The sequence below is a fragment of the Populus trichocarpa genome, chromosome 16 (assembly GCF_000002775.5).
Source record: "Populus trichocarpa isolate Nisqually-1 chromosome 16, P.trichocarpa_v4.1, whole genome shotgun sequence".
In the NCBI taxonomy this organism is placed as follows: domain Eukaryota; kingdom Viridiplantae; phylum Streptophyta; class Magnoliopsida; order Malpighiales; family Salicaceae; genus Populus; species Populus trichocarpa.
Window position 1 is genome coordinate 923,742 of NC_037300.2, and position 25,902 is coordinate 949,643.

Genomic DNA, 25,902 nt, shown 5'->3' on the forward strand with positions numbered 1-25,902 from the left:
CAGTACTATAAATTACATAAACAAATGGAGCAAAAAGCTCTTCAATGATTAGTGAAAGAGGATATTGCTTATTTTAGAAACATCTTATACTTTTTTTGTATACTACTTAAAAAGTAATGACCATTTTTGAAAACATTTAACCACCTCGTACCTTTGGACTTCCATAACCTATTTCTAACATGGCTAATAATTTAGGCTGTTGTCATAGATTACAAGTGACTTATTGTAAATTTGATAAGATGATAAATATTTGCTATAAAATATTTAATTATGAGTAATCATATTCAAGATTGTTCATTAAATAATTGATTTCCTTTCCTTTGAGTGATAATTAATTAAATAATTGATTTTATCTTTTAATGTTTTCCATAACAGTTAATCCTTTTTTTTTTTTATCATCTACAACTAATTATTATTATTTTGTCTTCATAAACTGCAAATAAACGGCAAATTAAATGTATTGCTACTTTAAGAGTTCGAGCTTTATTGAGCAATTAAAAAAATTAATGTTTTTAATTAATCCTACGAGTAAGTGGAGTTGTGGAAGGACCCCCAGAGGATCATCCATTTCCAATGAAAACATCTACAGGATAAGTAATTAAGAGGGTTAAGTGTTAATCATCTTGTTATCTGGCCTTCAAGTTTGAAAAAAATAAAAATTAAATCAGGTAATTATAAGAAATTTGACTGAATAATAAACTATAAGTGTTTTATTCATTAAAAAATATATGTGTTTACATATTGTATGAATATCTTTCTTCAAAATAATAATGGTTGATATGAACTAAAAACTGGACACCTGAAGAGATAAATATATTTTATATTTAAGAATTAATTAATAAATGATTGTAACCATTGATCTCCATCAATAAATGACACGTTGAGGAAAGGAGAAGCTTGTGTATCATTAAGTTTTTGAACATAAGGTGCCCTCATAGTCATATTGGCTCCAGCACCTAAACAATTGTATTCTCCATAGAAAATAGTCCTGCAAAATATGTTATGATATATATTAATTACCAATTATCATGTAATCAAGTTAATTAATTACTTTAATCATGTGGGAAATCTGAGTAAATATTGATTCTATGGTTCATACTGGTCTCTGGTGGGATCATTGAAGTCATTCCAGCCCTCAGGCACAACGATATCAGTCATGCTAGTGTATGAAAAAATGACTGAGGAATATGGCCTCCAAGCTCTACCTAGCCATATTCTTCCTGTACCTCCTAAGCTGCAATTTACAAAGGCAAAACCTGTGTTTTCATCCTTGGAAATTCTACCGTGTGCTGTTACTGCTCCATTTATGCCTTTTGCTCCTGGAGCTACTGGGTTAGCCATAGAAATCAACTGGCAATTCTGTAGAAAATGTCCAGTATTAGGAGCTTAGATATGGTGTTAATTAAATACAGTATAATCTGATTAAGTAATATATATTTTTATTCGGTACCGATTTAAATTTGAAGTTTAAATAATAAATCGATTAATTAATAAATAAATTTGCATAGTCCCAAGATACTAATTTATAGAGGTTTAAGGGTAAATAATAATAATAAGAATAAAAAAACCATGCCTCCAATGGTTTGGTTCTCCCTGTCTCAAATCAGTACTAATTCTTTTATTTTTTTCTATAATGTTTAGTTAATATTGACAGAACAATCTCTTAATACAAGGGGGATGAGCTTGCCAAATAATTTTTAGTTAATATATGACAGAACAATCTCTTAATACAAGGGGGATGACTGATGAGCTTACCAATTCATGCCTGATACATAAAGAATTTTCTATATATACACAAGACTATAATCAAGCTGCATATTTCTTGGACTCTTTGTCAAGCAGAGTCATGTTTTGCCATGATTTCATTGCAAGACCACCCGGCCCTCTCAAAAATGTCATGTTACTTGGCCATGGCCAATGTCCTTTGACATAGCCTTAATTAGTACTTGAGATCATAATTAATAGAGTTCCTTGCTTGCACCCTTTATCATTCTTTGACTTTGAGCATGGTGATTAATCTCTCGTAATTATATCAGGAGGTGTAATTTTTCAACTTAGTTTCATAGCATGCATGCATAAGAATTTATAATAGTAATTAAAATGAAGAATTAGATAGCAGGAAGGCTTGCTTCAGATAAAAATTAAGTCACCTCATAGAGTGACCTTGCATTGCCAAAGATGAAATCAATAGAGCCTTGGATATAACAATCCTTAAAGTAATGGCGACCTCTATCATCATGAAGGGTGTCTTGTGCTCCAAAGAATCCACAGCCCAGAAAGAAAGCTTGGTCTCCAGAGATTCTAATCGCCACTGCTTGGGCTCCAATATCACCGGGGCTTGGAATTGGAGCCACATTCTAGCATGAAAAAGGAAAAATGTTACTACTTGTCTTCTAACGACACGATGTGGTTTAATGCTGTTGAGCTAACGTATCTTACCATGAAACTTATGTTCTTAGCAATGAAGTTGTTCGAGAAAACTTGAACAGAACCGCTATAAAATGTCCCATTAGAAGATTTTGCAGTGTCATTCCATACAATTGCAGTTGATGTATAGCCTTGTCCTTGAAATGTAATGTTCTGTTTGTACTTTAGAACGGTGACTTTCTCACTAAAACAGGCCAACAAAATCATAGTGATAAAGTTTAGTAACTTCAAAGAGAAAAACAGGAAAGCAAACCCAATGTTCTGCTTATAATCCACAACAACGTATTTTCTTTTGAATTCTCTTAAACCATCCTTCGATCAGATCGAAAAGATGAATTTAGTCTCGATGAGAGCAAGTTGGTCCCCGAATACCACCTGACTATCAACTACTTAAAATAAAATAAATAAAGAACTAACTAACTTACTAGTAAATGCCAGAATTGATCCAAATTATGGTTCTTTTCTGACTAAAATTCATGACCGAATCAACAGCTGATTGAACTGTTGTGAAATTACAGCATCCGTTTCGATCGACACAAATGGTTGAGGTTGTGTTGGTGTCTGGAGGGGGGAAGTCAGGAGGGAAATCTTCACAAATGTTGACTATTTTTCCATCACTAGGGTGTTTATTATGGTGGTGGTGATGACGGCGACCTCCAATGCTATATGGAATGAAAGTTGCAATAAAAGGCGATGAAAAGGTGGCCAAACCAAGTTCAATGAGATGGTGCAAAAGAGAAAGGTTTGGACTGATAAAAACAGCTGATGCCATAATTGCCAAAAGGGCAACCAGGAGAGTGAAAGAAATGTTTCTGAGACTCATTTTTTTTTCTTTATTCGGAAGAGGGAATGGGCGAAGAGGATTGGTTGATAATATTTCTTGCAATAGTTAGTACTATATAAATATGTATGCACTTGAAGTGAAAGAATTGATAACATGTCTTGCAAATCACCCTGTCTCCTGTCAATTCTTAGGACAATTTCCAAGCTATCCAAAACTTCTTGTGGATGAGGCTTGAATTATAGAACAGGGAAAGCAAGCTACTCAGTGCCCGTTTATCTATTCGGTTTGTTGCATTTCAAGCCAAAAAAAACCCATCATTTTTTATGCCTTTTCATTTCAAACGCAGTTTTGCACGCTTACTTCGGTTCAGTTTGGGGTTGTAGTAGTGGTGATGGTTTAAAGTGTTTTTTACTTAGAAATACATTAAAATAATTTTTTTTATTTTTAAAAATTATTTTTGATATCAGTACATTAAAACAATATGAAAACACAAAAAAAAAATCATTTTAAACAAAAAAAATTTAAAATTTTTGATAACACGGTTTGCACCGCATATTCCCAAACATGCTTATCATGTTTGAAATTGTGATTAAATATGTTTTTTAAAGTATTTTTTATTTGAAAAAATATTAAAATAAATTTTTTTAATATTTTTTTATTTTTAACATCGGCCTAATAAAATAATTAAAAAAATATTAAAAAAATAATAATTTAAAACTTTTTTTAAAAATAAAAAAATAAAAAAGATACAGTCCAACGACTCCCCCTAACAGCGTCACAAACATATCCATATTTCTCTATCTGAAGCATCAAGGACTAAATGAATGGCAAAGAATTGATGGCTTCATCTTTGAAAAACAATTGGACTATCAAACCTTGTCCTTGTCCTCAGAATATATATGGAATCACACTATTATTAAGCAATAAATTAACACCAAAATAAAAAAATAAACAACAAGTTAATCTAAAACCAAATATGATCTGAATCATTTATTTTTTTAATTTGATCGGAGATATAAACTTAATTTTAATATATAAAGTTAGTCCTTTAATATGCACTCGAGGATATGTGAAAGTTTTGCACTTAATTATTTTCTGAAATTTTGAAGTAAAATGGGACATACATATTTTTATTTTTAATACATAAATTTTAGTTAAGCTACAAAGCTTATTATTTATTATCTATAGGATTTAAGTTAAGAAAGAAAAAAAAATGGTGTGATGGACCAAAGCATTAAAGCCCATCTCTCAAATCATTGAGCTAAAGCTCAGTCCTAAAATCCTCACAACTTGAAGCCGGGCTAGTCCATAGTGCTCACCTTACATCCTCCCAAATGGCAGCTCTTGCATCTCCCACTGAACTTGCCTTTGTCTCAACACCAAACCAAAACCAAGACAAAAACACTAACTTCCTCTGGGTTCAATGCCAACACTTCATGTCCAAAAGGAACAACAAGAATTACATCAAAGTTTGAAACTTTCTTGTCTTAACAGCAAGATTTGCGTCAAAGTTTGAAACTTTTCAGGTAAGAATTGTTACTGGTATGCAATTTTTGCCTCTTCTTGTTATTGGGTTCCGTTGAATATTAGTAATGGTTAGTAGATCATCTACTAGATTCTCGAATATTTGTATAGCATCTATTTGCAAAGCCAGGCATTTAAAAAGAGCAGAAATTGTGATTATTGATGGTACAATACTAGGTGCTTTGCCTGATGTTGTTACTTATGATACACTGATTAATGCTTACTCTCGTTTTGTTAGTTTTGAGGCTGCTTATTCAGTTCTTGATAGAATGAAAGAAGCTTGTATAAACCCTGATGTTTTTACTTGTAATTCCTTGATTGCTGGTGCTATGAGGCATTGTTTGTTGTCGAAATGTATGGATTTGTTTGAGGAAATGCTTGAGTGGCGGATAAAAGCTGATGTTTGGAGTTATAATACTTTGATGCGTTGTTTTTTTAAGCTAGGAAAGCCTGATGAAATGAATCGGGTTTTTACGATATTATACTTTGTTGTTTATCTCCTTCTCCAGCTACGTTTAATACTATGCTTAAGGGGCTTTGCAAGAATGGTTTTGTCGAGAATGCACTCATGTTGTTTAGGAATTTAAAGAGACACGGGTTTGTTCCTTCATTGGTTACTTCTAATATTCTTATTAACAGGCTGTGTAAAGCTCGGAGATTGAAGACAGCTAGGTGAATGCTCAAGGAGCTTGGGGCATCTGGGCTTGTTCCGAATGTTATAACTATACCACAGTTATGACATGTTGCTTTAGATCTAGGAAATTTGAACAAGGGTTTGAGATTTTTTAGGAGATGATTGATAAGGGGTATACCTTTGATGGTTTTGCATTTTGCACAGTTGTTGGTGCTTTGGTCAAGACTTGTAGAATTGAAGAGGCAAGTCATTATATGGAGGGGATGGTGACATCTTATAATGCACCGATTAATTTGAACTGCAAAGGTAGTAAGTTGGAAGTGGCATGTGAAATACTTGATGAAATGGATAAGGTTTAGAATGTGATGAGTAGACACACACGACTCTGATGAATGGGTTGTGTGAGGAAGGTGATGTTTATGGGGCCATGGAGTATATGAATGTAGTGGGTTTCAATTCAAACTTGGTTGCTTTAAACACAATGGTTGATGGGTGGTGTAAAGCTGACTGGATTGATTGTGCTTTGAAAATCTTTGATTCAATGGATACAAGGGATTCTTTTAGCCACTCCTCCTTGATTCACAATCTTTGCAAGGATGGAAGGTTCCGTTGTGCATCCAAGCTCTTGCTCTCTTGTGTTAGAAGTGGCATGAGTATACTCCCATCTACTAAGCATGCAGTTTTTGACAGTCTTAGTCGTTCTGGTTGTCAAAGAGAAGCAAAGAGACTTAAATCAGAAATTAAACTGGCTCTTTCAGCATTCGTTTAGGTGCACTGTGGAGGTGGAATGTTTTTCTGGCACTTATTTAATTTGTTAGTCATTTACAATGCAAAGCCCATTTTGTTGAAATAGAACTGCAAACATTGACAGTTACGTTTAGAGCTCCCAAAGTGCTTCTTGTGCTAGTAAGACCTATTGTACAAAATACAAATTGGTCTTAAGAACCAGCTGGTAAATTGGAAACTGAATTTCATTAATATCATTCGAGCATCACCATTGTAACATTGTTCTTGACGAGAGCATGTTTGGCCAAATCTACTCTTGCTGAAGAAAGGACAGTTTACCAGCCATGCCAATATTGGTGGATGAAGGAAGAAAGATACATGACAGTTTTTATTGTTGGTGGTCTCACGGGTGAAACTCTTTTATATATCAATGATGGTCTTGTTGGACTACTTTTGAGTTCAAATTTAATGATAAACTTGATTGTACACTACTGTTTCACTGTCAAAGCACTTTTTTTTTTTGGATCAGCAAGTTGAAAAAACTTGTTTATGGTTTTGTGGTTATGTCGTTGCTTTGTTTTCATTGCTGATTTGTTGGGGACGAGTGTAAAGGAACTGTAGCATTTCAACTGCTGCAAAGTGAGGATTATTTTCATGTTAACTAATGAACTTTCCTTGCTGAATATATTAGGTTCATCTTTCCCCTTAATTTAAGATTTTCCTTGGAATTTTTGCTGTCTTTTCCCAAATACACGAAAAGTTGATTGTGATCCATCATAGTTTCCCAGTTACAAAACTCATGTTGTCGGACCTCTGAACAGCTGAGCTTCAATCCCTTTCTCCACTGGTTGATGCTGCTGTATATTTCCTTCATCCACCCCTCCTTTAATGCAACAGGTTGGTAAGGTAGAACCCATTTCTTGTGCTCTGTTTGTATCGAGCCATCCTGTTCCAGACACCACTGAAGTCTCTCTCAATCCAGTATGTGGCCGCAGCAATAACCTTCTTAATCACTAATCATTTTTCGGGCAAATCACTTCGATCGGTAATGCAGATAAAGCCAGGAGATTTTCAACACACAAATTATTTTGTAGCATAGTAATTTCACCCCATTTCTAAACTTCACATCACATATATCAACTTTTCAAGGAGTTTAATTCAACGTAGGTTGAGCAATACTTTGTCCTCAATACAACAAAACATTCTTCATTGTTTGTGTTGCCCTTTTGTTTTTTGTTGCCTTTTGTTCTCTAACTACAGATCATGTACATTTCTAGGGTATCCACCAGTGCGATGATTGATGGAACAGCTTTCCATAATCTGTGCCACATGAGCTGTAACATCCCGCATGTCTTGCAAGCTGACACTCAGTTGCCTGCGCAATCTACTGAAGTGTTTTCTACAAGAGATTATTACTTGGAAATTAGAGGTGGTCCGTGTGCATCAAATCAATCATAGTATAGGGATTCACCTTAACAGTCAGTAATTATACAAGGACTCACCATAACTGACCAGCTAAACAGTTCTGTTCTACATGAACTTGGAGCACTGTGGGCAAAGGTTGTTAGCATGTGACCTGAGGATTAGTTGGGTCAAATGCTTGATACCTTCCTTATCATAAATACAAAATATTTAAGTGATTAAATCTTCAAGGAGCTCTGAAATAGCATGACACAAGACTTTGCTAGTGTTTTCTATAACCCACCTTGAAAAAACAGAAGAGACAAACATCCAATCCCTCTGTTGCTTTAATCTAATTCAAGACAAACGTGTTCACTTTCACCTTCCACGTTCAGTACATTTATACCAACTTATTAAACCCGACTTAATATATGAATTAAGTTACGATTTTGATGAATTGATTTATTATATATCTAATCAAGTTAATTTTTATATAATTTTTTTAAATTTAACTCCAGTTAGGTTTTAAATTAATCAGAGTTAACTATTTTTTAAAAGATATAAATATAAAATAAAACAATGTAGATTAATATTTAAATCTCTTTTATATTTGTTAGGCAGGCAGGCAGGCATTCCGTTCTGTTAAGCTTATCTCTCCAAGAGAGATATTTTTGGCACGGCTAGCATGGTATTTTCAAATGGTCAATCATATTAGTCAAATTCATTTGATGATTGATGCCATATTATTGTTTATAGCATTTTTGCACATGTGATTATACTGAATTGTACCAAAGGATCAAATCCCTTTTATATTATATGGAGCAATCCTCTTCTTTCTGTGAGTATTCAGATTCCTAGGGTCAAAAGTGACACCAACTAATTGAACTTGAATGTTTTGCCTTTAGCATTAAAAAGTAATTTCGCAAGTTATTAAACCGGGCTCGATGTAGACTAGTTTTATAATAAATAAAAAAAATTAATTTTATATAACCCGGATTAATTTTTTTAAAAAAATTTAACCAATATTATTTTCATCTTTTAAAAAAAAAATTAATTTCACTTAATTTATGATCTAAACATTGCCTTGGCTCCTACTCTAATTGAGGTTTAATAAATATAAAATTGTGTGATCCCTGTAAAATGAGATTTTTGTGGTTTATTTTACTATTTGATATATAGATATATGCCATTTGCAAATAATTTATATGCATATTTCACTTAAAAACCAGAACTCAAAAACCTTAGGGAGGAAGAAAGGCATCACTTTTGACTACCAAGTCCTATTTTAAACCATGATTTGTAAGGAAGGTAAAGTGGAACCAAAACAAAACAATTTTAGGCATATAACTTGTTGGAAATTTGTTTCATATGGTTGGCTCCCACAATAAATTACTTTTCTTCCCTCTATAATCATTGTACTTGTTTTATATTTAAATTATTAACTTTATTTATTTATTAATATCAATGACGACCGAGATGACATCAGATGATATCATGCGTATTATATAAAAAATTAATTAAAATAAACAATAAATAAATTTAAAAATAGACATGAAAGTTAGTCTATACTCTATTTTACTCAATGACATTCCATTATGAACATCCCAAAATTAATTATTTCATTTCCCTCTAATATCAATTACATTCCACAACAAATATATAGAAGACAAAGCCAATTATTTCATTGCCTTCAAATTCAATATTTATCCACGTGATTGACATAACCTAATTACTGTAATTAGGTTGAAAATTATGGTGGCTTAGATAATAATGTTCAATTAGCCAATTAGGGATTGATGTAATCTTAGTGAATCAAAAGGCACCCATATTAATTCAAAATAGCAAAGATGAGGGTGTATATTTGACTTTGTAATTAAAGTGGACCTTTTCCTTTCCATGTCATTGAGGCCCATGATACACCCACATTCACCCCCTCTTCCCATCTCTCGCTCAAATCAATCTCTTTCTGGGAAATTTCAGGTCTTAAATTCCCTACAATTCAAGAAAAGTTTTTTATTTTTCTCTAAATTTGGAAGAGTATTTATCGTCATTAATTGTGACATAAAGTTAGATAAAGGTAGTTGTACAAAGAATATACAACTGGATTTTTCTTTCTCAACTTAGCATTTCTTAGAAATTAATGCTAGAAAATGTTTCACGAAGTCATCAGTTTTCTTAAAAATCACTGATTTCAGCTTAGTATTTCTTAAAAAAATAATACTAATTTTAGATAAGATTAGCATTAATAAAATTGAATCAAAGTCATAAAAAAAAGTAATTAAAAAAGGAAAATTTTCAAATGAAATATTTAGTTTTTTTAATTAAAGTCTATTTGTTAACATGATACACTGCAGTGGACCGCACTAACAAATAGCACCGCACCGCACCACGCACTACAAACAACTCCTAATAGTATTAGGTGTTTATTTGAATCACTTTCTAATATTAGTTGTAGATCACAACAAGTGGCCAATCAAAAAATTAACAAATAAAATATGTCTAATATTCTTCATTTATTTTTTCGATTCAATCTAAGTGTTTGAATGAGCAATTCGGCAGTCGTTCAAAGATTAATTCTCCTTGGAAGCTTGCATGTGTAATTAAATATATAAAGTGAATAAAACGAGCTAGCATACTTATTTCCTTGAATCATACTTGGCCCATGGTTTTTGAAAGCAAACCAAATGCCTTGAAAATTATAATTAACAATATATTTCTAATGATCGAAAGCAACAAATAAATAAAAAAAAAAAGAGCTAAGAAACAAAGCATGTGGCAGACTTAAATAGAAAAGTACTTGCCACATTTTAGAGCCAAGCAAAAAGAAGAAAGAAAACCAATGAAAAAAAAGAAAAAAAATGCTATCAAGTGTCATGAGTAGCATAATATTTACGTTGGTCAATGGTTGTCTCATAGGACAAGTCAGTGCCTAACTTTCGTCTTTATGTCCCTCTCAGAATAAGAAAGTATTACTTCTGTTCTCATTGGAGCTGGAAGATGGAGGCCTAGAAGGAGGAGCCACCAGGGAGGAAATTACAGCTCCTTCAGTTGAGTACCCATGATCAGAGACTTCCATGGTTGTAGCGGCTCTAGGGTTTCCAAGTCTTTGAAAAAACACATCACCAGGAGCTGTGGTAGTACTAGTATTAGTACCCATATTACTGTTTCTCAGTGAGAACATGTATGATGGTGGTGGCTGGCTTTGCTGCTGAAATTGCTGCTGCTGCTGCTGCTGCTGCTGATATTGCAAATGATACCCCGGGGGCATCATAACTGGACTGGGGTGATTACCATGATGGCCTTGACGATGAACACCTACTGCATAACCAAAATTTGTGGCATTAATTTGTGATCCTGTTGCAAATGGTGCACTAGGACCCCCAGTGAATTGTTGCACCATGGCTCGGAAATTCGTGGTGTCTGTATTGAGTAATGTTGTCGGGGTTCTTCTTGAAGCCCTAGACCTTCTACGAATAGGCTTGGCAACTCGACCTTCAGGGCTCAAATGACCACTTGAGCTAGGATTGGCCGAACCCATTGGGTTCGATATGCTAGCCGTGTCCATGGTGGTGCTGGTGATGATATTCACATCAGCGACACCACGATCGTTGAACATGGGTCGAATAGGAGTTAGAACTTGGTTCGAGAGATTTTGTTGATAGAATTGAGACCAATCGGGAGGATTATCGGACATAATTTTGCTCATGACCTTAATTATAAGAGAAAAAAACACAAACTATAGCATGTATTTAGGGCGCCGCTATGTCTATGTGCGTGATTTTTCTTCGGCAAGTTTGAAGGGAGGAAATGAAATTTAGGCCTATGGTATTTATGGAGGTTCAACATGGTCAAAGAAACAATACAGGAGAGATCCTGGCCATTGATCCTTGCTTAAAGGATACTCCCAAGCTAATTTGTCACGTGAGATGGCACGTGGGTGCTGTCATGTAATGTGGTTTCTGGAAAGTCTATGTACTTACTTCATGAGGGCATGGATGGCTGATATTTTTGAGGTTGCATGGTTCCTTGAAGCAACATTCATAGGGCTCTATCAAGATGAGATCATCTCTTCAAGGTGGCCACGTCAGCTGAAGACTTTTTGTGTGGTAGGTGACATTGGGTGAGTTGGAGTCTTCGAAGATGCAATTCTTTTATGGGAAATAGCCATGTACCTTCTCCCAAGTTTTTGCTTTTAACAAGTCCGCCTTCATAATCATGACTCGAGATGTCATGGTATCCGTCGATTCGATTTCTCGATTTCATATTCTATTTAATATTTATTAAATAAAAAAAAATTAAATGTTTATAAATTATTTAATTTTTTAGTGAGGGGTTTGACTTCAAAATCAACCATGTATTAAAAGATAAAATTAAAATAAAAACAATAAAAAATTCATTAAAAACCAAATGCTAAGGATTTTTTTTTTAAAAAAAAAAAACAAGTAAAGCCAAACATGTGGCCTTAAATGAATCAGTATATCAGTGTCTTGAAAAAATCACCATCATCAAACTTTACTCGTCGAATAAAACCTGTTAACACCAAATTTGATTATTTTTGTTGTTAGTATCGTGACAACTAATTATTTCTCTCTCTTTTACTGTTTTCTCTCTAACCGAGATACTAAAAAATAAATAAAATGAATTTTTAGATCAAAATTTTTTATGAATTTAAGGTGAGCTATGTATTTTCTCTGTATTTTAATTTGAATCTTAAAAGGAAAAAATTGAAAATAAAACTAAAAATTAAGCAGAAGGTTCACTGTTCATATAAACAATTACTGACCTCATATATTTTTAGTTTTTGTTAATTAACTAGTTAACAAGCCCTACTCTGCTGCATATTAGATAAAAAAAACAACTTAGTAAAAAACATTTAATTTTTAATGAAACCCATGTAAAACCATGGTGTGTTAATTAACCATACACCTTTAAAAATATAATTAAAGTAAAATGTAATTTCAACAAGTTTCCTTACATTACCAAACAAACTCTTAGTTTTCTTTCCACGAGGTCTCAATTTTCAACCTTCACGTGTATTAGAAAATTATAGTGTTGTGGTGCCACAAGTTTTACACTTGGTAACTTGTATTGTGTCTCATATCTCACAACAAAAACTTATTCCAAATCACAAATAAATAAATTAATTAAATAAAGGGTGAATAATAATGCTTATTGTTGAACACTTATTCCAATTTTTTCATCCTAAAATTGATAGATTAGACTTTTTATCTTTGAACTTTATAAAGGGGCTAACGGGTCTACCACATCTCTATCTACCCCTTTGGAAATATTGCCGATTGGATGCACATGTTCTATAAGTCAAGAAGGGTTTACGAGAGACAGCGGCCCTATCACATAAGAGGAGCAGATGGCAGGAATTTCTTTTTAGTGTGTGTGTGTGTGTGTGTGTGTGTGTGTGTGAGAGAGAGAGAGAGAGAGAGAGAGAGAGAGAGAGAGAGAGATTGATCTATTGATTTTCTTCTCTTTGTTTTTATTTGTTAATGTGTGTTTGAGAGTATAATAATGGTTAATTTTTAAAATGTTTTTTATTTGAAAATGCATCAAAATAATATTTTTTTATTTTAAAAAATTATTTTTACATCAACACATCAAAATAATCTGAAAACATTAAAAAAATATTAATTTGAAATAAAGAAAAAAATATAAAAAAATCAATTCTTTTTAAAAATACTTTTAAAATAAAAAAACAAACAAGCTCTAAACAAGCACTAAAACATTACATGCATATGTAATGTTGCCACAATACAAGTATTAATATTCACGAGAAAAAATAAATTATCATGTCATGTCAACAAGTTTATTGAAAATGATAATTTAACGAGGCTAGTGGCTGTTATCTATTAAGGACGAGTAAAATAATTAAATTATACAGGATATTCATAAAAACAAATATTTAAATTTAACTGGAAAAACCAACCAAAGAAAACAAACTGAAAAAATAGTTAATTTTTTTTAAAAAATAAATTGTTCTATTTTATTTACTATTTTATATTTAAAAAACTAAAAAAACCAAATCAAGAAATCAAAACAAAAAACAAAAAACCAAAACTATATATAACCAAATCAAATCAAACAACCTTTTTTTTTTTTTTTTATCTACAAAAAACCATAGTTATGATAAAAATAGTCCAACTCTTTTTTTGTACATTTGTACTTATTCAGTTTTAATAAAATATAACACCACACCAAACAAAATCAAATTGCTTGATTTTGTTTTTTATTTGATTCGGTTCAATTGGTTTATTTAGAGTCTGTTTATTTTTGTATTTTAAAAGTGTTTTTAAAAAAGATTAAATTTTTTATTTTTTTCTTTGCTTCAAATTAATATTTTTTTAGTATTTTTAGATCATTTTGATGTGCTGATGTCAAAATTGATTTTTTTTTAAAAAAATATTATTTTGATATATTTTTAAGTGAAAAATACTTTGAAAAACAACCGCAACCACACTCCCAAACACACCCTAGTCTGAACTAATTGTTTGTCCGATACTCATCCCTTTCATGTATGAAGTCTGAACTAATTGTTTGTCCGATACTCATCCCTTTCATGTATGAATATATTAACAGAACTATTCAAATGATATATGATAAGTTCGGTTTTGGTTAAGATTTCTATAAATAAGTTTTTTTAAAAAAATATGAGGTACAAATATGTCGTGAATTATCCAAATAAAAGGTTCATAACTTTTTCATCTCTTAAGATAAATATACATAAATTTTAGAGAAAAAAACTAACTTAAAACTCAAGAATAAACATTTTTGTTTCTTAAATTTACAACTTTTTAAAGTAATTTATTATCTTAAGTCATTTAATACATTTCTCATAAATATATTAATTTTATCATCGGAGAATCTTTAAGTCTCCTTATTGGAGCTCTTTTTGTAGGTATTCAAGCTTTTAACATAAGCCTGGAGTTCTTTAAATTAAAAAGAAGAAATCGAAACACTTGAATATATTGATTAACTACTATCCCAAACATAAATAATATTTTAACTATAAAACATTATCAAAACACAATTTAAATGTGCTAATTAATCAATATTAAGGTTATTGTTATTGTTTTCACCTCGGATAGATTTATATGTAAATGTGTGTGCGCGCGCGTATAACATGGAAGTATGAACTACCTACATAGGAACCTAGATTCAAAGATATATGCACCTGTATTTAATCTCAGCTATCGATTGCCATCTATAAATTATTAACATAGACCTATTGACAATGTGCTAATTAATGTTAACATTAATACTATTGTTTTTTTTTGTATTTTTTTGAGGTGGATTAGATTTCAAGCGTATCTCTACTTAATGTATTCACATTGTTGAAACAATTTAATGAAATAGAAATTTAGAAAACAACAAAATCCTGTTCTTTTCTCTACATACCAAAATTAAATCTGTCTTGCTCGTCAATTTCGGCTGGAAAAGTTCTTCTTCGGGTTAGAGCCACATGTATTTTCTTTTTCACGGAGCAAGCATGTGGTGTGTATTTTCTCAAACACCTTGCCTTTTATAGGAAATAAAAAATCAATGACAAATTAAATGGATGTTGTATTCACCAAAAAGTTCTCAGCTATGTGTGTGCTCGCGCGATGCAGAATCTTGAAAATATATAAAATGTTCTTCCGTCTTCTTGAAGTAATTCAAAGATGGCAGCCAAAAATTTCATGCCGACAAGGAAGAGTGGTATTTAAGTAAAATCATTCACGCATTGACTCGTCTCATTAAAATACAACTTTCATGTATCATATCTTATCTTGAAATACATCAATATAAAAAAGAAGAAGATGAGTGTACGGAGTTTTAAATTTTCTTCTTTTAGTGTGAAAGCATACATATTCGGGTGTACTTCCATGGGTATCAATTAATTATGGCTGAAAAGAAGGATGACCTTAAATGAAGAAGAAGAAGAAGAAGACTTTGCACTAGTTTTGTAAGTGTATTTTTGTAGAGATTTAAGTATAGCTAGGATGGACACAAGTTACCTCTTTAGTGTGGATTTTGCAGAAACTTTTGTCTAGATTAAATTAAATCACATAAGTTCATGAGCTAAGTGTTAAATCACATGGGAAATCAGGCACTTCCCACCACTTATGCCTGAACCTCTTTGCAGAGATTTTTTTTTCCTTTTCTTTTCTTAGAGAGTTTTTGTTATTGGGATTAGGGAGAAGCCATTGTTCTCCATCAAGGTTTTTTTTTTTTTTAAAAAAAATGACCGTTTTATTAACTAGATATTGTAGTTGTCAGGAATTCGAATTCCTTATTAGTCACCTAAATCTTTTGAATCTAGACTTGATCCCGTTGTAAATTAATTAAATGTTGTTAATCTCCTTCGGGTCCATTCTCGATCCAAATCGAACATTCACAGACCATATTTTAAGCTTGTTTTTTTCATTTTAGTTGACAAGAGGCAAATCTCAAGATAATCATGGTATGAGCTTTCTTTTTTGGTGGGTGGAAAATGAATGTATCCCCATAACTATTAACTCAATCCCTTTCGATCTGGTTTGCAATTTCCTTAAATGGTGGAGCTGAAGAACTTCTTGTTTTTAATTCATTTTTAGTAATGATTAATTAGGTTAACTATAGTGAGATAAGGCAGCCTAATTGGTCAAAGTCCATGGTAATATAGTGGTCATGAGCTAGCGGGGGGGCCAGTGTTTGATCTGGACAGGAGCTATCGCGTCAGCTCAAGTGGGAGAAGGCAGAAATTTGGATTCTGAGACTCTAAATTTCAGAAATTCAGCATTTCATTTGCACCGACGTATAGAGAAAAGGAAGATATGGCGCTGCCTGCGCTGATGTAAGGATATATCGAGTTGGTCAATCCTTTGTAGAGTGCATTACGCAAGTTTAACTTATTTAAGGGTTTATGAATTAATTATTAAAATAATATATATTTTTTTTTTATTAAGGAAGATATCATTCTAGACTTTTGAAGGTTCACTTGATAGGTTTTTTTTTGGGTTTTTGAGTTTAAATTCTTAAATCAACTTCAATTTCTTTAATAAAATAACATATATCCCTAGAAGAAAGAAAATGAAAGGGGCAAATAATTCTTGGCACTTGGACTACTGGCAATGCCTATCTTTCCTCGTAATTTCTCATCTTGACGAGTAATACTTCAACAATTTCCAAGAAAATTCTTCTCCTTTTCTTTCATCTAGAGATTCAGAGGAATTTTTTTTTTATTATTAAAGTGGATATTCAGGCCAGCTTGTGCGTAACTCGATTAATCCCATGAACTCTGAAATTAATGACCATATAAGCTTCCAGTAACTATCATATTAGCAACCACAAGACTCGAACTTGAGACCACAGGATGAGCAAATTTTTTAATTTCAAGCTCTTACTATTGGCCACCTATCCTATGGTTGTTACTTTTTTTATTCTCTGACTTCATTGCTGCATTTTGCCCCTTGTCAAGGCCTTAGGTTTCATTGCTATACATCAAGAAAACAACCACCAGGGCAAACTCAGGTGTATTTCATTTTGGGGTGTTTTAATATTATTTTAATATTAATATATTAATATATCAAGAGAGATTTGGTTTCACCTTATCAATATAAATAAACTTGATTTAAACCTCTGCCACAAATGAAAACAGTCATTGGCAGGCCAAGTGTTTAAAAATTCTTCAATTTTATTCTTTAATAATTCTCACAGTGTGCATTGTAAGAAACTATTAAAACACTTGAAATAGTAAACTAACAAAAACTTGAAAATCATCTTTTTGAAAGCAGAACTTCATTGACCAAATTGTTCAAGTTTAAAGAAGATGAACCATCAAAACCTGTGGCCTCTTCTGCCATTTTCTTCCATTCCAAGACCCTTTTCCTTCACTTTCTTACCCTTTTCACCTATCAATATCTCGTTAACAATGTTCTCCACTTCTTCTCTTTTGAATCCATCTCTCAGCTCCAAGCCAATTCCCCATTCGTTGCAACTCTTTCTTGAGTTTGCAAATTGGTCCCCAAAGAATGGCCAACAAATCATCGGCACCCCGGCAGATATGCTTTCTATCATTGAGTTCCACCCACAATGTGTTAGGAATCCTCCTATTGATGGATGGTTAAGGACTTGCTCTTGTGGGCACCAACTTGCTACAAAACCTTTCTCTTTAGTTTCGAAAAGAAAGTCCTGTGGTAGAATTGCCGAGTCTCCTTTAATCAAATCTGGCCTAATTATCCACAAGAAGTTGTGCTTGCTATCAGCAAGTCCCCAAGCAAGCTCAACTAGCTCCTCTGCTGTTGTTATTGTCGAGCTACCAAAACTTACATAAATCACCGAACCCGGCTCCTTCGAATCAAGCCATTTAATGCATTCAGGCTCAGCATTCCATAGATTTCCATCAACAGACTCATAAAAATCATCAGAGATGTGATTCAAAAGCATTTGAGTAGGACCAATGCTATAAACTCGACCAAAAACAGACGAGAGGCTGTTCAAGTCTTCACCCTCCAAGCTATCATAGGTATTGAAAATAACTGCCGATGCCTTGGAAACCCTTTCCATATCGCCCTCGCTACTATCTTCCATGAATCCATTTCGATCTTGAACTCGGATAACCCTAAGAAGATCTCTCATTCGTGCACTTTTCGTTCCTGGAATCCATTCCAACTTTTTGTCCAACATGTCATCAGTTTTTTGGCTTGGTTCTGTGAACAATATATGATTACCAACATGTCATCACTAAAATAACATTTACATTTATGTTGATTGTTAGTAAAATCCAAGAAAAAAAGTGATGCTAAAGATGAGTTTTTACAGCAATTTTCTCTTCAAATGCCATTTAAACTTTAAGTAATACAATCAATAGTGAATGTGATCTGGGTCCTAGTAGATGTTTTCTAGACTTAGTTCGATTGCTTTCACTGGGCCTGGCTCAATATGATTTGTAATTTTTGGGCTCAAATCTCAAATGTAAATGGGATTTTTTTTTGCACCAAGAATTCAGGCCATTGATCGATGAATGAATTAGATTAATTAAAATAAAATGGAACAATAACTTTTTCAGAGTAAAAAATATATAGAAAACACCTTTGAGAAGAGTGACCAGTTGCTTCATTTGATCACGAAAATGTGCAAAGCTCACAACCCCAGTCGCAGCCATATGCCAAACAAACACATTCGGCATTTCAAGTTCTTCAGTGAGTACTTGAGTGTACGTCAACATAGCATCAGACACCATGCATGTCACAGGAGGATTTGCAACAGTGTCATTGAGTCTAGCAATGAGGTCTCTCAAGGGAGACAAAAGGCTCTTTCCACATGCCTGTCGAAGGACAAGAAGGTTTAGGGTGGCACTTATGTGGGAATTTGAAGGAGGGTGCTCGATTGGTAAAGTCTCAAAACAGAAGTCAGGCAGTCCATCAAGAGCATTAGGGCCTCTGGCATCAAGTATTCCTTTGTGGTTAAATTCTGTGTTGACAAAGGTTACATGAAAACCTTTATGGTGAAGGAGCTTTGCTATTTTGAGCATAGGGTTTATGTGCCCTTGCAATGGGAATGGGATACACACCACATGAGGCTTGATAACTTCAGCCATTGCTCTATTTTTCTGTGTCTCTCTTCTAATTTCTTGTATTCTTTCTTGCTCACAATGGTGTAGAGCAAGAAGAATATCAAGAATGATTTTTAAAGGGGAACTAAGATAGAAAAACGACGAATTTGAGAATATGAGATTCTTGTACCAACCCTTGATATTCACTATCTTGTTCTATTTTTTGTATGTTCTTGGTCTTTCTATTTGTTTGAACTTGAGAGAGGAGCATCATCTAATCTAAATTGTTATGATTTGTTTGTAACATGAATAATAATTCATTAGTTTTTCTTTTGAAGCAAAACTAATACTCCCATTTAACCCTATAATAATTTAATTCAAATTTTATAAATATCAATCCAAAGCCGGATATATATATATATATATATATATATATATATATATATATATATATATATATATATATATCTTATTCGGTGATGGAAAAGATATTAATATTATCAAAATTTACTTAAAAACTTCAATTCAATGAATAATTAATAATATTTGGATGATGAATAACTAGTGATAAAATATAAATATTTAAAATTTTTATTCAATAAATAAAATATAATTATAGTAAAAATCCGACCTATGGTATCTTAAAAAAAAAAAAAAAAAACCAATATGTCACCAAAATTTATCATTGACTTGCAAAAGTGTGCCTTGATTCTACCTAGGGTCATTTTGGAGTTTTGGTTGAAAACACAACCAAAACGTGGTTTCATAGAAAGCAATTAAAGAATAAAATGTTAGAGTATGTTTGGTATTGTGATAGTTGTTGTGGTTGTTATTTGAAAAAAAAATATTTTATAAAAAATACTTTTAGTTGAGGTTGGTTTTGAAAAACATATGTTTGGTTAAAACTATAGTTGAAATTGAGGTTGAACAAAAAGTAATTTAATGTATTTGGTTAAGAATACTTTTCAAATTGAGGTTATAAAATAACTAAAAAAGACATTAATATTGATGGTTTTTAATTGAAATATTGTACATTTAACTACTGTTATTACATAATGAAATAAACAATACTTTATATAAAGTATTTTTTATTGTTCCATTAAACTATTTGTAATTCCATCACATACAAAATCCATCCGACAAGAACTACAGTTTCCATGGCTTCCTGAACGTGCAACAACATCAAGTAAAATATCATCAGAAACAAAATTGAGATTGCGATCAAATTCTGCAAATGTTACGTCATTATGCGATCTCCTTCTAATATAATTATGTAGTGTCATTGAATAGTGTTAAACACTAGTTTTTCAAATAAAACACAATATCTGAGAATTTTTTTTGGATTTTTTAATTTTATTGGGTCGAACCTAGACATCGGGCATTTAGGTTTGAGTCGGACCCAGTCCGACCATGAACAGTGGAGCATGCAGAATACAAAGGTGAAGGAGAAGGAGAAGGAGAAGGAGAAGGGGAAGAGGAAGAGGAAGAGGAAGAACAATGGCTGGTGGTGGAAACATTGGAGGTCGATGGTGAGCTGAGGGAGTTGCTCTCCATTGTGCTCAGTTGTGCTTTGTTTCTGTTCTTCTTCTTCGGACAGTGGAGAATGCAGAAGACGAAGGAGAAGGGAAAGAGGAAGAGCAGTGGCTGGCGGTGGAAACAACGGAGGTCGGTGGTGAGCTACTCTCCACTGTTTACGTGAACAGTGGAGAATGCAAAAGACAAAGGAGAAGGAGAAGGAGAAGGAGAAAGGGAAGGGAAAGAGGAAGAGCAGTGGCTGGCGGTGGAAACAACGGAGGTCGGTGGTGAGCTACTCTCCACTGTTTACGTGCAATGTGAACAGTGGAGAATGCAGAAGACGAAGGAGAAGGAGAAGGGGAAGGAGAAGGAGAAGGAGAAGGGGAAGAGGAAGAGCAGTGGTTGGCGGTGGAAACGGCGGAGACTGGTGGTGAGTTGAGGGAGCTACTCTCCACGGTGCTCTGTTGTGCTTTGTTTCTGTTCTTCTTCTTCGACGCCTCTGTTTACTGTGTTTATAAACACAATTTGCAACTCAGCACAAAAAGCAACTTGAAGTTGTTTTCGGTTGTCTTGCGGTTTAACAGCAGATGTTCATGGATCCCACAAACAGTAATGTGCATTTATACCATTACCAAACACATGACAACTGCGTTTTTCTGTAAACGCAGCCGCAACGCCAAACATGCATAGTCCTGCATTCCTCCCTCACCCTACCTCACCAAAGTCAACAAACTTGTACATGATTGTTCATCATTTAAAAAAATAAAAAAGACAGCACTCGAAACGAGGGTAGTTTTTTTTATTTTTCCCAAGCCAGACTATCGGAGAAACATTTGAGAATTGTTAAAAAGTTGCGATGAATGGGGTGTTGGCATGGAGTTGAGTCATGACTTCAACAGGTATGAAGTGGAGAATCTTGTCAAGGAGTTGATGACAAGAGAGAAGGGAAAACAGATGGAGAATAAAGCCAGGGAGTGGAAGAAAATGGCAGAAGAAGCTGCTAGTTCCAGAGTATCATCGTGTGCTCGAACTTAGACAATCTAGTGAATGAAGTCCTGCTATCCAAAAGTTGATTACCCTAACCATATGCATCAATGAAACTGGTTTATCCTGTTGGTAATGTTTGTGTTTCTCTGTATAATTTGCTTTGATCCTCTTGAATAAAGACAATTACTCACTTCTTTCAGGTCAGGAAGATGTAGTAACAAAAAAGAACTAGAATTATTACTTTCCAAATTTGTAACTTTATATTGGGTTTTCAAGGATAATAAAAAATGGTGATAAGAATCAGACATGGAATGTGGAGAACTATTTTGACAGGGTGTGATGATGCCTTCAACTAAATTGGTTAATATATAAATCTATGTCAAATACAGAAAGGTTCATGCCATCTTATCGGCAAATTTCATTTCCAACAGCACTATACAAGTGTAAAGAACAAACAAATACATATATGAGATAATTATTGAGGATCCACGGATGATTCACTTATCTGTCCTCGTACCTTGAAAATCCATGGGCATGTTACTGTGAGAGTTAACTGGAGAGGTGCTTGTCATGTAGATGCTTTGTTGCGATGCCATTAAATTGCGTAGAACTGACAGGCTGTTCCTGCAGCAGTTAATCCCATAATGCATGCTGAGAAAGTTGGGATGAAGAATATAAATCATAACCAATGTGACCTTTTGAAAAGCATACCAAATCTGGCAAGTTACTGAAAGAAGTTTGCATGGTTGGTGCTCTGAAGCCCAACTGACCCTGCAACAAAAAATATTGATCCAGCAGATGTTGATTCTACTTAGTAATACTACAAGTGAAATCAAACTGCTACATAGAACAGAAAAAATTATCAAATTCAATACCAGTCCCTGCATGCTCAGTGGGGCTCCAAAGTGACTAACATGTGTTGGTATCAAATGCAACTGTCCCTAAACATAAATTAAATCAGTATGTCAGAATATACTGCCACTAAAATTTTTTTTGAACTTACTATTGCAGAATGCAGCCAAGCACCATACCAGGACTGGTAAGCCCTGTTGATTGCTATAATAACCATCACGGAATGGAGAAATTGAGTTCAGCTGTCCCTGTGATACAAATAAGAAAATGCATAACCATCCATAATTCTCAATGAATATGTTGCCGCTAAAACTACAAGGTTCCATACCACTCCCGGCGCGCCTTCTTGAGAGCCATAATAGCCTTCAAGATTTGGTGCCCTAGACCCTAATTCCTACAGAAAATAACCAGTATGGTCATTATGAAAAATTTCTTTTGCAATGACTTTGCCTACAATATGTATTTCATACCACCTCTTGCGTGTCCTGTTGAGGAATGTAGCAGTTATCAGTATGGTGTGCCCTAGAGTTAATCTGGTCCTATACACAAAACAAAGTGATGTGAGTTGATACAGACATACAGGAAAATCCACAATTGTTCAAGGATCAATTTGACACAAGTAAGTTTGAAATAAGCAAACCATCTGCTGGTAGCTTTCTTGCAAACCAATTTTTATTCCCCCAGCCTCAGAGTATACCTACAGTACAAAATGAAATCTACTTCACGAGCTTACAATTTCCAACAGTACGCAGTCATTACATCTTCAATAGCAACATTCAGCATACCTTTTTTTTCTTGTAAGTTCTCTTTTTCTTTGATGACTTGGCGAAACAGTTATCACAGTTCTCTTCTTCAAAGCCAGGAAAACCAAGAACATCCAAGGTGTTAGGCTCTAAGACACTCTTAACAGAGTTATTTAGACCTACACAATTTTCTAAGACTTCCTCTAATGTCCGAACAGCAATATCATAAGCTTCTTTAGATAAAGAACCCTCTTTGCCCAGTTTGATGGCTTGTTTACATAAATCATTGAAACGTTGTACCCTATAATGAAGACTTTTTGATACCTTATCAACAGCTTGATTAATCTTGGCACCTTTTGTCCAACGCTTCAATATGTAGCGGGATGGTATGTTGGAAACACCAGACATTTGAAGAACAAGGATTGCGTGTTTACACAAGAAACCTCTGTATTCAAAAGAACGACATATACAACAAATATCCATTGTTGATTTGTTCCAAGATACAAGAAAATTCTGACGTTCTTCAAAATCATCAACTCGAAAGTTAATAGTTGCCTCATCTTCACTTTCCTTTTTCAGGTGACATGAAACTACTCCCAAAACCTCAACCTGGAATTTCTTGAAAATGGCATCTGTATATAATGTCGATGCTTGTTTCTCAAAAGATGAGAGAGACCTTAATGCAGGCTGTTTGTTTTGTGTTTCAAATTCAGCTTTGGCTTCCATCTCATACCCGTCCTCCAAAAATGCTTTATATTGCTCCATAAACTCCTTGAATACAGCTTCCCTGTGAATGTACTTGTCAAAAAAAGAGGCAACGCTTCCAGATCGCTCAGTTGTGGACATTCCAGCTAAAGATATATCTCGTATAAAAGTTGGGACCCACTTTATACGATTTTCATACAATGAGTGAACCCATTCATCCTCCCTTAGTTCAAATCTATCAACCATCTTCCACCATCTCTTTTCAAACTGCTCATCTGTCTGAGACTGATAAATACATTTGTTGAATTTCAACATAAAAATTTCACTTTGATTCATAACAGGAGACAAGTTTTCAGGAATCTTACTGAATACATGCCATAAACTATAGTAGTGGAGTGTGTCAGGAAATACATCCACAACAGCTTCATTCAGGAATCTTTCTTGATCAGTAATAATTACTTTTGGAGCTTGGCCACCCACTGCTTTGAGCCATGTGTGCATTAGCCAGAGAAAACTAGATGCAGAGTGCTCCCCAATCAATGCACATCCAAGTAACACGAACTGGAAGTGATTATTCACTCCAATAATAGGAACGAAAGGAAGCTTATATTTGCTGCTAACATAAAAGGTATCAAAGAAGACAACATCACAGAAACTATGATAATCATGTCTGCCTTTTGCATCAATCCAGAACACATTTCTCATACGTTTTTCATGGTCCAGATCTATTGCATAAAAGAAGGTCGAATTCTCAGCCTGCATGCACATAAAATACTCGAGCATAACTTTTACATCATCCTCATCTAAAGCCAACTGCAAACCTTTCTTCGGACGAGCAACTGCACCTGATTGCTTGTTTCGTCTCCCTGTAGCATTATCATAATCTTCCTTACAAATCTCATGGTTATGCTCCTTTACAAAACCATATATAACCCATTTCTCATCTTCTGTCCTCTTCATGTGCATTCCTGCCTTGCAATCTGTCTTTGTACATGATCGTGGATTAACAGTCACACTTGACTCCCGCTTGCTTCCAAATCTAGAACAAGCAATTTTGACATCAATAAATTTCCCATTCTTTTTTGAACGACGACTAGCTTTTATAGTGATCCCAAATCCCACAGAGAGCGCATAATCTCTATAGAACGCATATGCTGCCTCCTTCGTTTCAAATTTTAATCCATTCTGAGGCACAGAGATCCCACCTTCACCAACCCCATCAACCCCCACACCCCTCTCCTCCACCTTATCCCCACCATCAATAACACCCTCAATTGCATTCAACCCACACGCTTCAACAACCTCTTCAACCAAACAAGAACTTGCAGCCTCATCAATACCACGCAATTCACTTGCGCTATCCATGATACACTCATTTGTGTTCGCTCCAGACTCTAATTTCTCCTGATCACTCGAAGGCAGTTCAAGATCTATCTCCATTGTCCAAACAATCAATTGTTTCAAACAAATAACATCATCTCACTACACATACCTGAAATTTTCAAGAAATCAGCAAGCTGCAACATCAATACTAAAATTAACTAAAAGGTTCCACTTTGATTACCATAATTTGTAATCTTCAATAAAAAATACAAATTATTTAGCCCATTAACTTTCAGTCTTTGCAAAAATATATCAATTAAACACAAGCAAAAAAATCAACCAAAGAAACCCTTTTAGATAGAATTTCCAAAAAAAGTTTCCTTTCACAAAACCAACTTCACTCACCGTAAAAATTTAATATCTTGGATTCCATTTTCCATAGTCTTTCCTCTGATTTCTTGGAAACCAAAGAGTATGTGACTTTAAAAGGAAATTGAGAGCATAAAATTGGATGTAAGCAAGGAATGAAAGTGAGAATGAGTGTAAAGCACCTGAGCACCATAAAAGAAGCAGCAGTGACGGTAGGGAAGTGCAAGAGACCAAAAAAATCAGAGTGGCTGAGGAAATGCCAAAAAAAGGAAAAAGGGAAAATGTTAAGTCGCAAGGAGGAAAGGAATTTTTCCAAAAGGGGAGCTCTAAAATTGAAGAATGAAAGCAGAAAACTTTGGCAATTAATCGGTATCTTTTGGATCACTCC

General features: G+C 33.9%; 4 protein-coding genes and 1 long non-coding RNA gene across 15 annotated transcripts; 1 reads left to right on the forward strand and 4 right to left on the reverse strand.

The window, feature by feature from the left end:
• Positions 1–672: 672 nt before the first annotated feature.
• Positions 673–3,294, reverse strand: LOC7453717 (probable pectinesterase 8). The gene is made up of 5 exons (XM_002323135.4): positions 2,853–3,294; positions 2,440–2,611; positions 2,151–2,357; positions 1,100–1,359; positions 673–988 (listed from the first exon to the last, which is right to left on the reverse strand). The coding sequence occupies exons 1-5, from the start codon at positions 3,248–3,250 to the stop codon at positions 832–834; spliced, it is 1,194 nt and encodes a 397-aa protein (XP_002323171.4). The 5' UTR covers positions 3,251–3,294; the 3' UTR covers positions 673–831.
• Positions 3,295–4,500: 1,206 nt separating this feature from the next.
• On the forward strand, positions 4,501–6,623 carry LOC112324500 (uncharacterized). The gene is made up of 2 exons (XR_002978377.2): positions 4,501–4,737; positions 5,375–6,623. It is a non-coding gene; the product is annotated as an uncharacterized LOC112324500 (long non-coding RNA).
• Positions 6,624–10,110: 3,487 nt separating this feature from the next.
• LOC7455849 (VQ motif-containing protein 22) lies at positions 10,111–11,419 on the reverse strand. Its single transcript, XM_002323136.4, has one exon. It carries the CDS (start codon positions 11,200–11,202, stop codon positions 10,450–10,452), a length of 753 nt encoding a protein of 250 aa, XP_002323172.1. The 5' UTR covers positions 11,203–11,419; the 3' UTR covers positions 10,111–10,449.
• A 5,723-nt stretch (positions 11,420–17,142) lies between these two features.
• On the reverse strand, positions 17,143–19,289 carry LOC7453719 (7-deoxyloganetin glucosyltransferase). The gene is made up of 2 exons (XM_024587652.2): positions 18,558–19,289; positions 17,143–18,175 (listed from the first exon to the last, which is right to left on the reverse strand). Exons 1-2 carry the CDS (start codon positions 19,063–19,065, stop codon positions 17,304–17,306), a joined length of 1,380 nt encoding a protein of 459 aa, XP_024443420.2. The 5' UTR covers positions 19,066–19,289; the 3' UTR covers positions 17,143–17,303.
• A 2,573-nt stretch (positions 19,290–21,862) lies between these two features.
• On the reverse strand, positions 21,863–25,868 carry LOC7455850 (protein FAR1-RELATED SEQUENCE 2). 11 transcript variants are annotated; one of them, XM_024587838.2, is made up of 9 exons: positions 25,697–25,867; positions 23,160–25,314; positions 23,015–23,071; positions 22,845–22,913; positions 22,703–22,768; positions 22,554–22,622; positions 22,398–22,463; positions 22,234–22,293; positions 21,863–22,140 (listed from the first exon to the last, which is right to left on the reverse strand). In XM_024587838.2, the coding sequence occupies exons 2-9, from the start codon at positions 25,260–25,262 to the stop codon at positions 22,072–22,074; spliced, it is 2,559 nt and encodes an 852-aa protein (XP_024443606.2). In that variant the 5' UTR covers positions 25,263–25,314; positions 25,697–25,867; the 3' UTR covers positions 21,863–22,071. The 11 variants fall into 11 exon arrangements, with proteins under 11 accessions (XP_024443606.2, XP_052303965.1, XP_024443605.2 ...); XM_052448005.1 differs by having other exon boundaries at positions 22,848–22,913; positions 25,697–25,866; XM_024587837.2 differs by having other exon boundaries at positions 21,863–22,146; positions 22,848–22,913; positions 25,697–25,866.
• Positions 25,869–25,902: the final 34 nt, after the last annotated feature.

What these genes read in the sequence shown, in the direction of transcription:
- LOC7453717 (XM_002323135.4), bottom strand. Translation starts at nt 3,250, where the DNA reads ATGAGTCTCAGAAACATTTCTTTCACTCTCCTGGTTGCCCTTTTGGCA. An exon ending in ATGCAAGGTCACTCTATGAG is followed by an intron (nt 1,360 to 2,150) that starts GTGACTTAATTT and finishes CATTTTCTACAG; the next exon opens with AATTGCCAGTTGATTTCTAT. An exon ending in AATGATCCCACCAGAGACCA is followed by an intron (nt 989 to 1,099) that starts GTATGAACCATA and finishes CATATTTTGCAG; the next exon opens with GACTATTTTCTATGGAGAAT.
- LOC7455849 (XM_002323136.4), bottom strand. Translation starts at nt 11,202, where the DNA reads ATGAGCAAAATTATGTCCGATAATCCTCCCGATTGGTCTCAATTCTAT.
- LOC7453719 (XM_024587652.2), bottom strand. Translation starts at nt 19,065, where the DNA reads ATGGCTGAAGTTATCAAGCCTCATGTGGTGTGTATCCCATTCCCATTG. An exon ending in ACTGGTCACTCTTCTCAAAG is followed by an intron (nt 18,176 to 18,557) that starts GTGTTTTCTATA and finishes TATTGTTCACAG; the next exon opens with AACCAAGCCAAAAAACTGAT.
- LOC7455850 (XM_024587835.2), bottom strand. Translation starts at nt 25,262, where the DNA reads ATGGAGATAGATCTTGAACTGCCTTCGAGTGATCAGGAGAAATTAGAG. An exon ending in GAACTTACAAGAAAAAAAAG is followed by an intron (nt 23,072 to 23,159) that starts GTATGCTGAATG and finishes TTTGTACTGTAG; the next exon opens with GTATACTCTGAGGCTGGGGG. An exon ending in CACTGAGCATGCAGGGACTG is followed by an intron (nt 22,294 to 22,397) that starts GTATTGAATTTG and finishes TTTTTGTTGCAG; the next exon opens with GGTCAGTTGGGCTTCAGAGC.